The 14,998-nt window shown below is 38.7% G+C and overlaps 3 protein-coding genes and 1 long non-coding RNA gene across 4 annotated transcripts; 1 reads left to right on the top strand and 3 right to left on the bottom strand.

The window, feature by feature from the left end:
- Positions 1-425: 425 nt before the first annotated feature.
- Positions 426-3,735, bottom strand: LOC141903667 (ubiquitin carboxyl-terminal hydrolase isozyme L5-like). The gene is made up of 2 exons (XM_074791889.1): positions 3,648-3,735; positions 426-1,619 (listed from the first exon to the last, which is right to left on the bottom strand). Exon 2 carries the CDS (start codon positions 1,578-1,580, stop codon positions 597-599), a length of 984 nt encoding a protein of 327 aa, XP_074647990.1. The 5' UTR covers positions 1,581-1,619; positions 3,648-3,735; the 3' UTR covers positions 426-596.
- A 706-nt stretch (positions 3,736-4,441) lies between these two features.
- On the bottom strand, positions 4,442-6,601 carry LOC141903495 (zinc metalloproteinase nas-6-like). Its single transcript, XM_074791617.1, has 5 exons — positions 6,432-6,601; positions 6,113-6,288; positions 5,790-6,014; positions 5,057-5,284; positions 4,442-4,659 (listed from the first exon to the last, which is right to left on the bottom strand). The coding sequence occupies exons 1-5, from the start codon at positions 6,599-6,601 to the stop codon at positions 4,442-4,444; spliced, it is 1,017 nt and encodes a 338-aa protein (XP_074647718.1).
- A 291-nt stretch (positions 6,602-6,892) lies between these two features.
- Positions 6,893-7,421, bottom strand: LOC141904760 (uncharacterized). The gene is made up of 3 exons (XR_012619197.1): positions 7,350-7,421; positions 7,115-7,142; positions 6,893-6,916 (listed from the first exon to the last, which is right to left on the bottom strand). It is a non-coding gene; the product is annotated as an uncharacterized LOC141904760 (long non-coding RNA).
- Positions 7,422-8,996: 1,575 nt separating this feature from the next.
- On the top strand, positions 8,997-12,794 carry LOC141903977 (astacin-like metalloprotease toxin 1). Its single transcript, XM_074792403.1, has 10 exons — positions 8,997-9,104; positions 9,721-9,742; positions 9,946-9,963; positions 10,045-10,076; positions 10,183-10,249; positions 10,682-10,817; positions 10,903-11,087; positions 11,336-11,560; positions 12,141-12,362; positions 12,537-12,794. The coding sequence occupies exons 1-10, from the start codon at positions 9,018-9,020 to the stop codon at positions 12,758-12,760; spliced, it is 1,218 nt and encodes a 405-aa protein (XP_074648504.1). The 5' UTR covers positions 8,997-9,017; the 3' UTR covers positions 12,761-12,794.
- The last annotated feature ends 2,204 nt before the right edge of the window (positions 12,795-14,998 follow it).

Raw genomic sequence — 14,998 nt, 5'->3', positions numbered from 1 at the left:
TTCCATACGGTGGTTACTGTAATAAACCATTTTACAGTTGCTAGCCGCCATTTTGTTACGGTACTTATGTACTTTTGGGTAATGGGAACGGTCGGTCGGGAACAGGGACCGTTTACCAAATGCAAATGATTACCCCCAGTGAATCGGCATGTGAATGGAGAAATTTATTGGTTTTAAACGTAACGATAAACAATACATTCATAAAAGAAATGCGTCGTCGATATCCAACTTCCCAGTTTTGTAGGTTTTTAGCTGAATTTTCCAAATTCCAAACTTTTCTGGTCAGTTGATAGGACTCATTGGTTTAATATTTCAGTCGGCTAGAACTGCAGATTTGCAGAACTGACCCCAGCGGGCTTGTAATTAAACCGGTCTATATAATCGGCCCTAAATAGGTCAACACAAAATTCTACAAAGACTAAAACTTATTTTAAACTTGATATTTATTCACTTAATTTGCCCCTTTGAAAGTGATCGTGAAACATATCAACAAGAATAGCACTGAATATGATACACAACATCGAAGAAAATTTACGATTTTTGATTCCTTAATATAAAGTCCTCCGGGTTGACGAGAGATTTCTAATTTTTCATCTCTATTTGTTGCCGTTTTCGAGTTTTTTCTTCTCCTGACTTTCTTTCACTTTTTCGACGAGCGACACGAGTTTTTCGTCTTTGCCGAGAATTTTCAACAGTTCGATAATGAACGGCAGATAGTTGTGCCGGCGACGGATATTCTCGTTGCGGTGTCGCAGCGTTTTTCGCTTCTCGTCGTCGATGAGCGCGCGGTACCGCTCGATTTCCGCGTGCGCCGCGTCCGTTTCCATCGCGCTGTCGTCGTCCGCCGCGCGACCGCCCGACGATAACTCGTCGATGCGTCGTTGGTAGATCATCGTTCGGTCGGAAACGACGGCCATCAAATTGAAATGGATTTCGTCGGCGTTGTACCGCTGAATGCGCTGTTCGATGATCGGTTTGATGAAATCGAGCCAGTCGCCGCCGTCGGTGACCGCACCCAGATCGATCGGGCCGTCTTTCAGTCCGTCCAACTCGTACAACCGTCCGTCGATCGGCAAGTAACCGACGAAATGAAACACGTCGTCGTCTTTCGTCGCCATTTTGTGGTCGAATTCGAACATCTGCTGCCGCGCGAAGCTGTTGTGAACGCTTTTAATGACGTCAGAGTTGCTGATCGACAGGCCCTTCGTCGCCGGATCGAACGACTGCGTGAACTCTTTGAACTGGCCGAGCGTCTCGCCGAGTTCGATGTCCTTGTGTTGACAGTTCAACAGCACGCTCAGGATCGCCTGAGTCGCGCACGCGTTGTTGATGACCTGCTTCGCGAAGAATATCTTATCGAGGCGACTGTCGCGTACGACCGAGCCTTGCGTTTCGTCGTCCTGTTTCCATTTGAACAGGAATATCAAACCGTGCACCGGTTTCAACGCTTTCAAACTGTCCGTGTCCAAGCTCCACAGTTCTTCGATTTGGATTCCTTTGACGCCGAAACCGCGGATCAATTCGGTAAAAACGCCCGGATCGCTTTCGATCAGACACCAATCGCCGGCCGGAGACGCCATTCGAATGATTCTTTCCTTTTCAAAGATGAGGAAACTTTCCTGCGAAAAAAAAGATGCAAGAAAATTGAGAAAAATTAGATTCCTGGGTCTCACCAAGCAGTTTAGTCCACGTGGCGCTATGAAGTTAAAGGTTAGGTTAGATACTCATCTAAGGCACAGGGGCTCCTATTTGAAGTTAGGGGGTAAACTGTAGCTTAGATCATCCAGTATCCCTGGTACTGTGTATAAAAAGAAAATTATCGAATATTCTTCTTATATATATATAGTACCAGGGATACTGGATGATCTAAGCTACAGTTTACCCCCAAACTTCATATACAAGCCCCTGTGGTCTTAGGGTTTTTATACCTCGGGCCAACTGGAATTCCAGGGGGAAAATAAAACATTCCAGTAGTCATGTCAAGCAAAATGTCAGTAATCTACCGTATGTATATAGGCTTTGACTGTTCACACTAATCATTACACAATGAACAGTTCCCAGAAGCAATTTCGAAGTCAGTTATTAAATACACAAAACAATATCTTATGCCGAGTCCTTCAATTCTAATAAGTAATTCATTCAACGAGCTATCCCATTCATTGGCATCCACCTTTTTTCACTTTGAAAACTATGTAGGCTATTGGATTCAGCGACAGTGTACAGACAGAGGTTCCCCTAGTCAGTAACCTGTCTGTGGTTTAGTTTCACGATCAGATATTTTCACAAACCATACTTTAAGCCCATCTGATTATATAAGGCTTACCACCAACGACTAGGTCACTAATCCCCCATACAATACAACCTGAACCAGTGTTTTTTTGGGAACTACAGGCGTCCAAAAATAAAATCTGAACAAATCATCCTTAATACCAAAGTGACAAAATCTATCTTTAAGAATGAATAAGATGAAATAAAGGCGTAAAGCCTTTTATTTAGGGCCTACTGGTAGCGTAGATAGAAAAATGTAGCCTACTAAAATTTTCGAGAATATTATCAATCCTTCAAATCGGTACAAAATGGGTATAAAAACAATGATTTATCTGGACTGCACAACTGTACTGATTCGTTAACCCTTTCAGTGCATCTACACCGCAGTGTGGTGTATAAAACAGTGATGGATTTTGCTCCTACACCGCACTGCGGTGTATTGATGTAATTAGTTTTTACCTATAGTGAAAGATCGTAGCACCTATCAAAAATAGTGAAATATTAGTAACTAACAATACACTGCACCGCTATGTAGATGCAATGTAGTAATAATAATAATAATAATATCTTTATTGTGGGATATCGACCCAGTTCTCCATTAACAAAATAATCAGGAGTCGATCGCTCGACTTATAAAATCTAGTAACTATGCGTTCTAATTTCTTTTCTTGCCAAAATCCCCGGACTTGGCACCCATAATTCAAAACTGGAATGACCAGACTATTCAAATTTCAAGGCTAAATGTCTGGGTGCCATGTCTGGGAACTTGAGCATACATTTCTTAAAAGAGAAAAAAGCCGAAATTACTCCGATCAGCAATATAGTTAATAGCAGTATTATACTTTCCGTTGGAATTGAACATAAGACCTAGGTATTAAAATGAGTTTAAACATTCTATGACACGTCCATCAATAGTTAAAATAGGATTATACACTCGACGAATTTCTGAAAATTAATATTTTTGTTTTGTCATAATTTATCGTGATCCCTTTTTGTCAGCACAGTACTGGGTTACTATTGTCTATTGTACATTGCAGTTGAACAACGCTTTCGGCTAGTATCACCGTATATAGTGGAATTCCCGTTATTCAACACACTAGATATGGAATTTTTCAAAATTTTCAAATTATCTTCAGCACTATAGGGTTTAGATTTATCAGCACTGAAAGGGTTAAAGACGTATTTGAGGTTTGTACGCCAAAAATTAAACGAAATATCCCAGAAAGATCGATGCCAATCGAAAATAAAATGCTATTACATTGTACGTAAGCTTAGGCCCGGCTTATGACGTATGCTAACGTAGTTAGAGAAAAAAGAATTTGGTAAAAGTGCAGATCCGCACCTCTCACTCCCTTCAAGGCAAGCGACCAAATACTTACCGGAATATTTCAAATATAGAGAAGGACTCCTCACTCTATAAGGAAAATCAATTTCTGTTGACGCCGGTTGATTTTCGAACGATGCACCACCTGGTGTCAAAATTAATGAGAATGTTGGCAGCACCGTACGTTGGATCTACGCCATGCGGCCCGAATCAGTGCATCCTCGTTTATTAGTCAGGTAGTCAGCGGGGTCAATTGAGTCCCGGTGTAATCTGGCGGGCAAATATTCTAAATTGCTCGTAGGTGTAACCAAGAGTCAGAGCCAGTGTTTCCACTTTGATGGAGTCCTAGCTCATTGTATTCGTCGGCGCACCAAAATGCCATGATGATTTTTCGCAAAAATAGCCATTCTATAGCGAAATGTCAATCATTTCATCCACACAGGGGCTCGTATTTGAAGTTTGGGGCGAACTGTTGCTTAGATCATCCAATATGCAAGGTATTCTTCAGATACGAGCCCCTGTGATTTCGTCTAAAATTAGCACCCCAAACGCCAACTAAGCTCATCGGAGAACATTTACCCGTTTTGGAAATACAAGCTAATGAATTTACACTTTGTTAGGTATCAGCTTGTATTTTTCATTTTCTCGTAAAATTTCAGGGCCACATTTTAAGAAGGGGTTCATTTCACTATCGCATTGAAACTAACAGTACATGTAGTTTAAATCTTAGATTACATTTTATATATCAGCCCATTAAATATTTCGAAAGAAACTTCAAGCGTTTTTGTTTTTCATCATAGCGAAGGAATTTTTTCCGCCCATTCAGCAACGGTAATGAACAAATTATGTCTAACATTGTTTTATGAAATGTATTCGTTTTTGATCTATGAATCTAGCAATGGATTTCGCCATGAAGAAACATTTTCTCGAGTCAGTGCGATAAGTTGCTTCTAGACATTCTTCATCGACGCGGCAACTGTCTCTGCACATACCGGCACTTTCCAAAGTCAATGTGTACAAAACCGTTCCGGCCACTCCAGTACTTCGAAGTTCGGTCATTTGGCATTCTGAAATTAGATATGCGTAGTATCAATCACCCAGGGACATCTAGAAGATTTGAAAGGGTCGAACTTTTCATTAGATGAAATTCGTTGTTGCAGAACCCTAGAACTGGCGTAAACCCTTCGACTCTGCCAGGAAATGTTTAGAAATTGATGCTTTTAGATGTCATTTCCTGCAATATGAATTCGGGTTTTATTTCTTAACATTTTCGTGCGAAGAAACAACGAATTACTGTCGTATACAGATAGACCGATGTAAATTTGAAAAAAATAAAGATATTTTAGGAAATCGAGTTTACATCCTTGACTTACTTGCGTGACGCTCCATCGTCATACCTGCGGACAGTTTGTCAATCCTGGCAGTTCTCAAGTTGATATACATGTTTTTATTCATTATACTTACTGGAATGGTCGAATTTCTTGAAGTAAATACAATCGCTAGAGGATTTCAATTTTCGCAGAGCGCTATGTAAGTAACACGATTTAGTTTTCACGTTGAAAGTTGACGCAACGCATGCCGGGTGGTTTCGCATGCAGGCCTCTTTACACGATCCTCCGTCGTACGCTCGGATTCCCTTTATATCGGGACCGGCTTGTTGTTTGTATTCTGATTTCCTCATCCCGAAAATATCTGAAAATGTTAACGAGGATTCGCGATAATCAAAACACTACAGCAACTAAGCGCCGAAAAATGAACTTGCTGAAGATGATATACGTAAAAATGGACCCAGCATCGGCAAACGCGTACCCCAGCATTCTAAAAAACAGTTCATCTAGAACATGCGATCTGCGCTCCTAATGATGAATCTTGATTATTCCAAAAGGATCAGTATGTCATGAGATGGTTCAATGTGTGACGCAGTTTTACAGTTTTGGCTGTGAGAGGAGGGGGACGGTTGGCGTTACTCTGCGCAGAAAGAGACGATTAAGCCCGTCGCAGGCGGCACTGAACAAAAACGTTTTTTTCCTCGTCAAAAACGGGTTCGATGTGTTTTGTTATTTCATGCGTTGAACGTTTTATCGTTCGCGTTGTGTGAAAACGTGTTTTCTGTTTCGGTGAAACGAATGTTATGCCGTGTGCGGCGGGCTTTACTGTGGGTCCGGGGAAAGCACTTCGCATGGCCTTACTGGTTTACCTGTTTCCGGTTCGTACGGGGTGCATTTATACAATATTCTAATCTTCTTAACGTCGAGTGGTTGCAGTACTCCGCCGCCCATCAGTTCTCCCGTTCGTTTTGGTGTCAGCGTCGGTTTTCCATTTTTACTGAATTGATACCTATTGAGATGCATCACCGAACGGTAGTTGTAGGGTACGCCTAAAGTGACACTTTTCTCCTCTATCTTGAAACTATCCTTATACTCTGCGTAATGACAAAAAACACGGCATGAAATTTCACGAATAAATCGCGAGGATTCGTGAAGTTAAGACATAGTGAGGATGCTTCGACTATAGGCTCACCTGGTTTGACGTTGTCCCAGTTGACGGCTACAAACTGATCCCGATCCGGTCTGTTTTGTTCATAACCGAATCCAAGAACGTGAATCAATTCGCGGATCACACCATTTTTGTCCAAGCATTCACTATTCAGCGAAACCGACTGAACGGCACCGATCTTTCCAATTGAAGAACTACATCTATCAGAAAAAAAGATGGGTACGTTTATATACATGTAATTGTTTATATACAGTATAATTAAGTATGTATGAATTGTTTCAAGAAATAAGAGTGAAAACCAGCCGATCATTCGTTTCACTATTCACGTCAGTTGGGAACTCACTCTTTTCCCTTTTGTATTTTCACGTAGTCAGTTTGGGATGTTCGTGGTTTGAAACGAATGCAATCTGATCTATACGATCTCCCTTTGTTCACCAAGTAATTCAACATTTGCACCGCATGCTCTATTTTCGCCTGCTCATTCCCACCTTGATAAAACAATTCAGTTTTCATCATAAGAAACTTTTCCCGTGTGTGCAGATAGATATTCAATAGATATTTCACAAGTGGGCGGTGACTTACTGAATCCTGTTAACAGGTAAGGTACGACTCCATGCGGCCAACGCTGATTACTATTTACGGCATTTCTGACCTAAAATGTGAAACTCATATTCCGACAACAGCAATCAAAAATCTTCGATTACACAATTCACGTTTAAACCAATGTCCCGCCTAAAGTATGTGGATATATTTTGGAAAGTAGGAATGAACCTATACTTACGTTTCGCGTTACATTTTGGCTCCCTGCAATGCTTCCTTCGGACCGAGCTTGAATAAAATTGAAATGGACATTTAAGTTTAAATACCTACGTAGGTCTTCTGCAGATTCCGCAATATATATGTAAAACATGTGATTTGTCCATGTAAATTCGTAGACGCCCAGAAAAGATCCAGATCATAGCTTATACAATATTAATGAATTGAAATCCTCGAGCCATATTAAATAAAAACAGTTTACGTTTTTACCTGTATAAGTCGCAGCCCTGGCCTGAAACTGAAAACGATAACATTTCATTCACCTTAAAATCAGTTTACATCATTTTATGGAACAACGGGCCTCGGTTGAGCCGAATCTTTTTTCTGTCAAGTTCAGATAGCCTATCGTCTACGTGCATCGATTGGTAAATATTGTGACGCTCTCCATAATTTTCATGATTTCGGCGCAGCTCAGCTCAGATAATGCGAAAGTTATTTTTGTTACCTGGACTGAACAAATTAACAAAAGCCCGCTAACAAACAGCGAAACCATATCTTCCATATAGGTCTATTTTACTGCCCAGCTCGGCCGCCGTACTGAAGGCATATATTCTGAATCATCACAATCAGGTCTTATCTTCAAACATTTCCTGAATTGGATGTTCATTCGTGGTCAACAGGTGCAATGACTTTCAGGTTTATGATTTATCCAACGTTTGGAATCCGAAATTAGGATAGGAAGAATCGATTTTTTTTGTGATTACGTGATTTATAGAATGGAATATCCCGGTCTCCATTTTCGTTTAGTAGTTCGTCAAATACGCTCTACAAATATTCATGGTGTCCCTGCTTCGGATAAGACCTACCGATACACGGGATTTGAGGCAGAATAAGTTAGACTTGCTATCCATGCAAATGAAGATTCGGATTTGTAAATGTAATAAACAAACATTTAGAATACATGTTCTGTTCTAATTTTGATTGAGTAATGCCGCGCACCCACATAGGATTCAGCCAGGAAACTGCAAAACAGAAAAAAAACAACGGTAAACAAAACAAACAATCCAGTCATGAAACATCGAAAACCATGTAAACGTTGGGTGGGACGATGGCGGGTAATAGAGCTAACAAGCGCACGTATACACCAAAAAGGAGTAGTATAAATAACAGGGTAAATTCTCATTTTAAGATCAAAAACATACAATCGACATACAATAATAGATAAAGAATTCAGTGTAGCAAAATAGTATCAACAGTAGTTTTTGCACCGTCCAACAGCCTGGAAAACCCGGAGGATATTTTAAATGCCCCGTTTCGTCACGTACATTCCACGAAACTATCGCCTCGGTCTATATCTGATAGCGAAACAAATTAGTTGCAATCGGCCGAAGATGTTATAAATTTACATTTTCTATTTACAAAAAAGATGGTCGCACGATTCACTGCTGCAGTTACCGTCCAGCTCGGCTGCCGTACTTAAGGCATATATTCTAATCATTACAAGCAGGTAATCAATAACTTAAAAACATTTCCTGAAATGGAAGTTCATTCGTGGTCATCAGGTGCAATGATATTCAGGTTCATGATTTTTCATACAAAATCAGAAGAAATGTGAAGAATCAATCCTATGTGGTAAGGTAAGTAATTTGTGAAATATAATATCCTGGTCACCGGCGCCGCATTTGAGTTAAAAGACTTGACACTGATTGATAAATGGTAATATGTTTAATGTGTAAATGACAATTTGGAAAAGTAATCGCAATTAACATTATATTCACAATACAGGTTCTATTCTGATTTCGTGAAAAGATGCGACACACCCAAGTACGATAAAGCCAGGAAAATGTAAAAAATAGAAACAATCATAAAAAACATATTATCTAATCATGAAATATAAAAACCTAATAAACATTGGGTGAGCACGAGGGCGGGTTATAGAATCAACAAGCGCACGTTTTTACACCAAATAAGTTAATGTGAATTTCTGATAACACGCAATAAACCATAGATCCGGCAGCGAGTGTGAGCCATAAAAACACCTGATTATCTGGACATCAGCAAATGGGTAATCGCTATGATGCGTATATACGTAAACATTTGTGATAATGGATGATTATACATATAGTAAGAGATCATAAATGTTTATGCAAAGAAGTATAAATAATCGTCTGAAATGCATGCTTTCAAACAAACGTTTATCATGGCTGCTTTTGTGAGCGTCGGCTTACTGTGTTCGACATACTGTGTTTTATCAGTTCAGGTAAGAAGGTATTTGATGTAAAATTGGGATCTAACCTGAATGAGACTGTCTTCGAAATCTGTCGTCAGTTCGTACAGGGAGCGTTCAAATAGTATGTATATACGGTTTTGGTGGGAGTGGTAAACGAATAATGTTAATGTACTAACTTCGTACGGGGAGGGGGTCGGAAAAAGGTACTTTCTTTTCTGATAAGGGGGTCTCATAAGAAAATATACCTACTTAGTGGACACCAAGCAGTGACACAAGATATAAAATTACAGTATCCTGATATCACCCCCACTCTAAATATCCTAAGATTAACACGATTTTGTATAATAGAAACATCGTCGCTATAAAATTCTAGCGACCATCACGGCGTTTTTTTTTCAATAGAAAGGTCAACAAATTAAGCATAATATTATGCAATTCGTTGGTTGAGAGGGTCTTCCATAATGTACGTACGGGTGGGGAGTTAATTAAGTAACAAGATCTTTATGCAAGGGGGTTAAAAACCACGAAATTGACTGTACATACTATTATCGCGTCTGCTGTTACTAATTCCTGTTACATCAATATCTAATCGGAGCTCGATGTTTTGGATCAATTTTCTAAAATTTTATTGGACTTATATTTTCAGGGGAGGATATTAACTGATATGGGTAAGTATATTTATGACCAGCGTCGTCAACAACTATCAGTTGAAACGTAATTAATCAGTTAATATTTTCTTTAAATATGAAATGAACTATTCATGTAATGTAGTTTTAGCGTTGGTAGCTGGTTCAAGTGATATTCCAGATCAGAAAAAATCTTTTCTATAGAAAGTTATTCATTATACGTACCGTTATCTTTTTGTTTCCAGATTACGTTTTGGCTTCAGGTAAATATTCGAAATGTATCTGTTATGACGCTGTAAGAACATCCATTGAATTGTACAATTTTTGTATCTGATTCTGAACAGGCAAATATCAAGGTGACATCGCTTTACCCCGTGTAAGTATGAATAGACTATTCTCGCGTATGAGCTGATGAATAAAACTATAACCTGCTACATCGGTATCTTAATGAATTAAGTCAGATATTCTGGGACAATTTCTAGTTCCGAAACGCGGTAACAAACAGACAGTGGACTAACGGCACCGTACCCTACACCATGACCGGCTACTGTAAGTTGCATTTACTTTTCTTAGCTCATTCACCTCTAGGCCAAAAAGTTTTAGGTCTTCGGTCCGCACGTGTGGTGTGTTGGTGTTCGGGTAGAGATGTTTTGACAAACAGCCCAAAATAGGAAAAGTTCGGCCTTTAGCAGTTGAATGGAATCTTATGCTTGTCCAATGTACCGCCGGTACTTTAGGCATTCAGGTATGTAGGATTTGCAGCGTACTACAATAGGAAGCCTAGAATTGCAAACGTATTAGCCGTCACAACGAGACGTCTTCACCTTCAAGCGCCGTTTTAAAAGGTCCGCATTTTCGTAAAAATTAACCTCACGATATGAGTCTGTCTCTGGCGTGCTTCTTTCTTGTTTGAAACTGTTCCAGCTAACAGCTAATCCTTGGACTTCCAAAACATATAGATTGTATTTCATATAAATCCAGCTGCGAAAGACGAAGCAATCATAGAACACGGATTACAGTGGTTGCAGTATATGGTAAACAAAGCCAGTCCTGGTTGTCTACGGTTTAAACCTCGTGCGAACGAAGAATACTATTTGAAGATACACCAAGGAGACGGGTGGGCTTGTCTTACATCTGATAAAATCACTATGGAGAAGAATATTTTCATCAATGTCAAATGTTATTTTTCTAAACATTTTAAGCTGTTGGTCCTACGTTGGAATGCAGACCTATCGCGGGGGTCAGAAGCTATCCCTAGACTCACCAGGTTGTGTATCGAAGAATACTGTAATGCACGAAGTGATCCATGCGTTGGGTTTTCACCACGAACAGGGCACACCCGACCGCGATGAACACATCACCATAAACAGGGACAACATTTACCCAAGTAAGTTCCAAAAGCTGTGGCCAGGCCAAAATAGCTTTTATAAAATTTCAACCCTCTTCTAGTCAGAGTAAAATAAACGGGTCATTGAATACTCTTAGTGATTTTTCTTAGTGTTCATGCATTAGAAGAAATAGCACTTTGTACCGAAATGATTTTCTCACATGAAGCAACACATTGTTAACTATCACGAAGAACATGTACACAGCTTTCACTTATCTTGATTAGAAATTCAACTGATAATTTTACAGACAAATGGTTTAATTTTGAATTATGGACTTCGACGAGTACTCAGGGTATGCCGTATAACTACCGTTCCCTGATGCACTATAACGCTTATGCATTCAGTAAAAATGGCAAACCGACGATGACGTCAAAACCAGCAGGAGAGGTTCTCGGGCCAGGAGTGCTACAACCAATGGACGTCGAGAGAATTCGAATGTTATATAAGTGTAAACCGTACAAATCTGATAAGGGTAGGTAAATATAAAACCTTACTCCACCTGGCGTTGATTACATATTGCAGATCTTATAGCTGAAAATGTTTGGGGGAGAGGTTGGGTTCAGGTTGGTGAAAAATTTGCTCTATGTAGATTGATGTGAACTAGGTCCCTATCTAAATTGAGTTTGGAAGGAAAAATTCTTAGTTAGAATTAATCTTCTATACATTTTATTACGTATTCAAATTTGAAAGACCTACGTATTAGTTATCATTGCTCTATATTGTAAAAAATTCACACGGAACCCTGTAAATTTTTCTATTTCATAATGTAATTTTGAAATGCAAAATAAATTCAATTCAATAGTCACAAACGCACAGCCACTTTTTGGTTTTGGTTAATCTTAAATATGGAGGTATACTGTAGAAAATCATAAATTCTCTGCCAAAAATGGATGCCGATCTCAGCCAAAAATCCTAAAATAACAAACTGTTAAAGAACTTACCAATTGTATGTCATTTTCAACTCAACTGACAATGATATCCATACAAATCACGTGATTCATCTTCAGCAATCACTTAATAAACAATGAATGATATGCGTATATTTAATGCAGATGATATCGGAATGATTAAATCAGCAAATACTCAACAACCAGGAGATGACTACAAAAGGATGTACGCTGATAATGAAGGAGTTTGTAAAGAAGCCTGTATGTCTGAAAATGCTTGTCTCGCGGCAACTTACAACACAATTTACAAGCGCTGTAACTTGCATAATGTTCTGAAAGATGTTGTAGCCAATATCAGCTGCAGCTACTTCAGGAAGTTGAACGCAGGTACTATATCGGTATTGAAGTCGGTAAGGTTTTTGAAGTCTGCCAAATTGTATAACTCTTTCGAAACGACAGCCATGCGATTTAATGTCAAAGATTTCAATAAAGAATCGGCAAGTAATGAAATTATGATGAACTGTGATAATATTGTTGATATGTTGATTTTTTTCTTTGAAGCCAAGAATTGTAAGATGGAAAAACGAATGGATACCCAACAAATAGGCCCAGATATGGCAGTCGGAAATGCTCTCAATGCTGACCAGTGTGGAGAGATTTGTTCTGTGGACGAGGAGTGCACCGGAGTAACTTTCAACATTGGAAATAAAAGATGTTATTACCACAATGAATCAAAACCAACGAACTCCAATTCGAATACTGTGTATATTCACAAACAATGCTAAATCTTGAAAATTATTTTCATTCTTAATAAACAAAACTAGCATGTTAAGCCGTTACTTTTTCCTAACATTTCATTTCGATTCGGATTTGGTTACAGTAGTTTATAGCGTAAGGTGCACGTCAGCTGTACGTCAGCTGACATACAATCAACATTTGTTCATAGAAAAGGAGCTCAATAACTGTGTATGTGCATAAACAATGCTAAATCTTAATGAAAATTGGCAATCTGAATGAAGAAATGTAAAATATAAAGCCGTTACTTTTCCCTGATATTTTATTCCCGAGCGATTCGGTTTTTGTATGTTAGAGTCGGTGAGTGAATCAATAGTCGGATGAATTCTACGTACGTCAGCCAACATACAATCAACATACCAATAAGATAAAGAATTCAGTGTTGCGAAGTAGGATCAACAGTAGTTTTTGCACCGTCCCACTGCCTGGAACTTCCACAGGATCTTTTAAAGACTACCTCGTTTACGTACATTCCACGAAACTGGAATATGTAAACCTGTTTATATCTGATAACCGAAACAAATTAGTTTTATCAGCCGAGATGTTGCAAATTCACATTCGCAGCAGTAGCTGGAATGAACATATCAGTCAAATCCCGCTTACGAACTGCTAAACCATTGTTTTCGATAGATATTACTGTCCAGATCGGCTGCACTTGAGGCATGTATATTCTAATCATTAAAATTAGGTCATCGATAACTTAAAACATTCCCTGAATCGGACGTTCATTCGTGGTCAACAGGTGCAACGATTTTTCAGGTTAATGATTTATCCGTCGTTTGGAGTTCGAATATAGGATAGGAAGTATTGATTTCTTTTTGTGGTTACGTAATTTATAAAATGAAATATCCCAGTCTCCATTTTCGTTTAGTAGTTCTTTGAATATAATCTAGAAATATTTATGGCATCATTGCTTCGTAAGACTTGGTATAGTACCTATGCATGGGATTTGAGGCAAAATAAGTTAGACTTGCTATTACATGATAAATGGTAATATATTTGGGATTTGAAATTGTAATCAACATACATTTAGAATACAAGTTGTATTCTAATTTCGCGAAAAGATCCGGTACACCCACATACGATTCAGCCAGGAAACTGCAAAAAAGGAAACAAACAAACGTAGTGGTATACAAAACAAACACTTATAAAACACGAAAAAGCCTTGTAAACTTTGAGTGGGGTGAAGGCTGAAAAGAGAACGAGCGTATACACCAAAAACTTAAATGAATTTCTGATGACACGCAATAAACACTATGCTGAGATAAGTGAAAAGTTAGATCCGGCTGTGAGGGTGACCCGTGCAACATTTGATTATCCGAACATCAGGAAATGGCTTATCGCAATAATATATTAGCATTTGATAACGGATTATTATGTAGCTGGAGAATATAAACGTTGATGCAAAAGTATACGTACAATATCGATGCATTCTTTGAAACGAGCGTTCAACATGGCTGCTTTTGTGAGAATCGTCTTACTCTGTTCAATATGCGTTTTATCAGTTCAGGTAAGAAGATATTGATTTACAAAGAGTACCTTTCTGCGACATTCATATCGAACATTCGTCAGAGCGAGATATTGAGATCTGTCGTCTGTTCGTTAAGACATCGTCTGCTATTACTGATTCCTGTAAAGAAATATCTAATCGGAGCTCGGTGATTTGGATCAATTTTTTTTTCAACATTTTTCTCGGACTTATATTTTCAGGGGAGGGTTTTGACTGATATGGGTAAGTATATTTATGACCAACGTCGTCAACAATTATCAGTTGAAATATTTATTAGTTGATTTTTTCAATAAAAGAGTAGAAATTAAATGAATACTTTTGGAATGTAGTTTTTGCGATGGTTCTCTCGATTTTCTCAGATCGGAAAAATCCTTTTCTATAGAAAATGATTTATACACACCATTATTGTTTCATTTCCAGATTACGTTTTGGCTTCAGGTAAATATTTGAAACATATCTGTTACGATGCTTTAAGAACATCCATTGAACTGTACAAGTTTTGTTTCTGATTATCAACAGGCAAATATCAAGGTGACATCGCTTTACCCCGTGTAAGTATGAATAGACTATTCTCGCGTATGACTGATTAAACTACGGTTAAAATGCTGATGTATCGGTCTAGTTTTGTTGTACTCAGTTAAGAAGTTTTTGTGACAACTTTTAGTTGCGAAACGCGATTACAAACAGACAGTGGACTAACGGCATTGTACCCTACACC

This window comes from Tubulanus polymorphus, chromosome 4, assembly GCF_964204645.1.
Source record: "Tubulanus polymorphus chromosome 4, tnTubPoly1.2, whole genome shotgun sequence".
Lineage (NCBI taxonomy): Eukaryota > Metazoa > Nemertea > Palaeonemertea > Tubulaniformes > Tubulanidae > Tubulanus > Tubulanus polymorphus.
The sequence above is the reverse complement of the archived record's forward strand: the minus strand, read 5'-3'. Positions and strand labels throughout refer to the sequence as shown.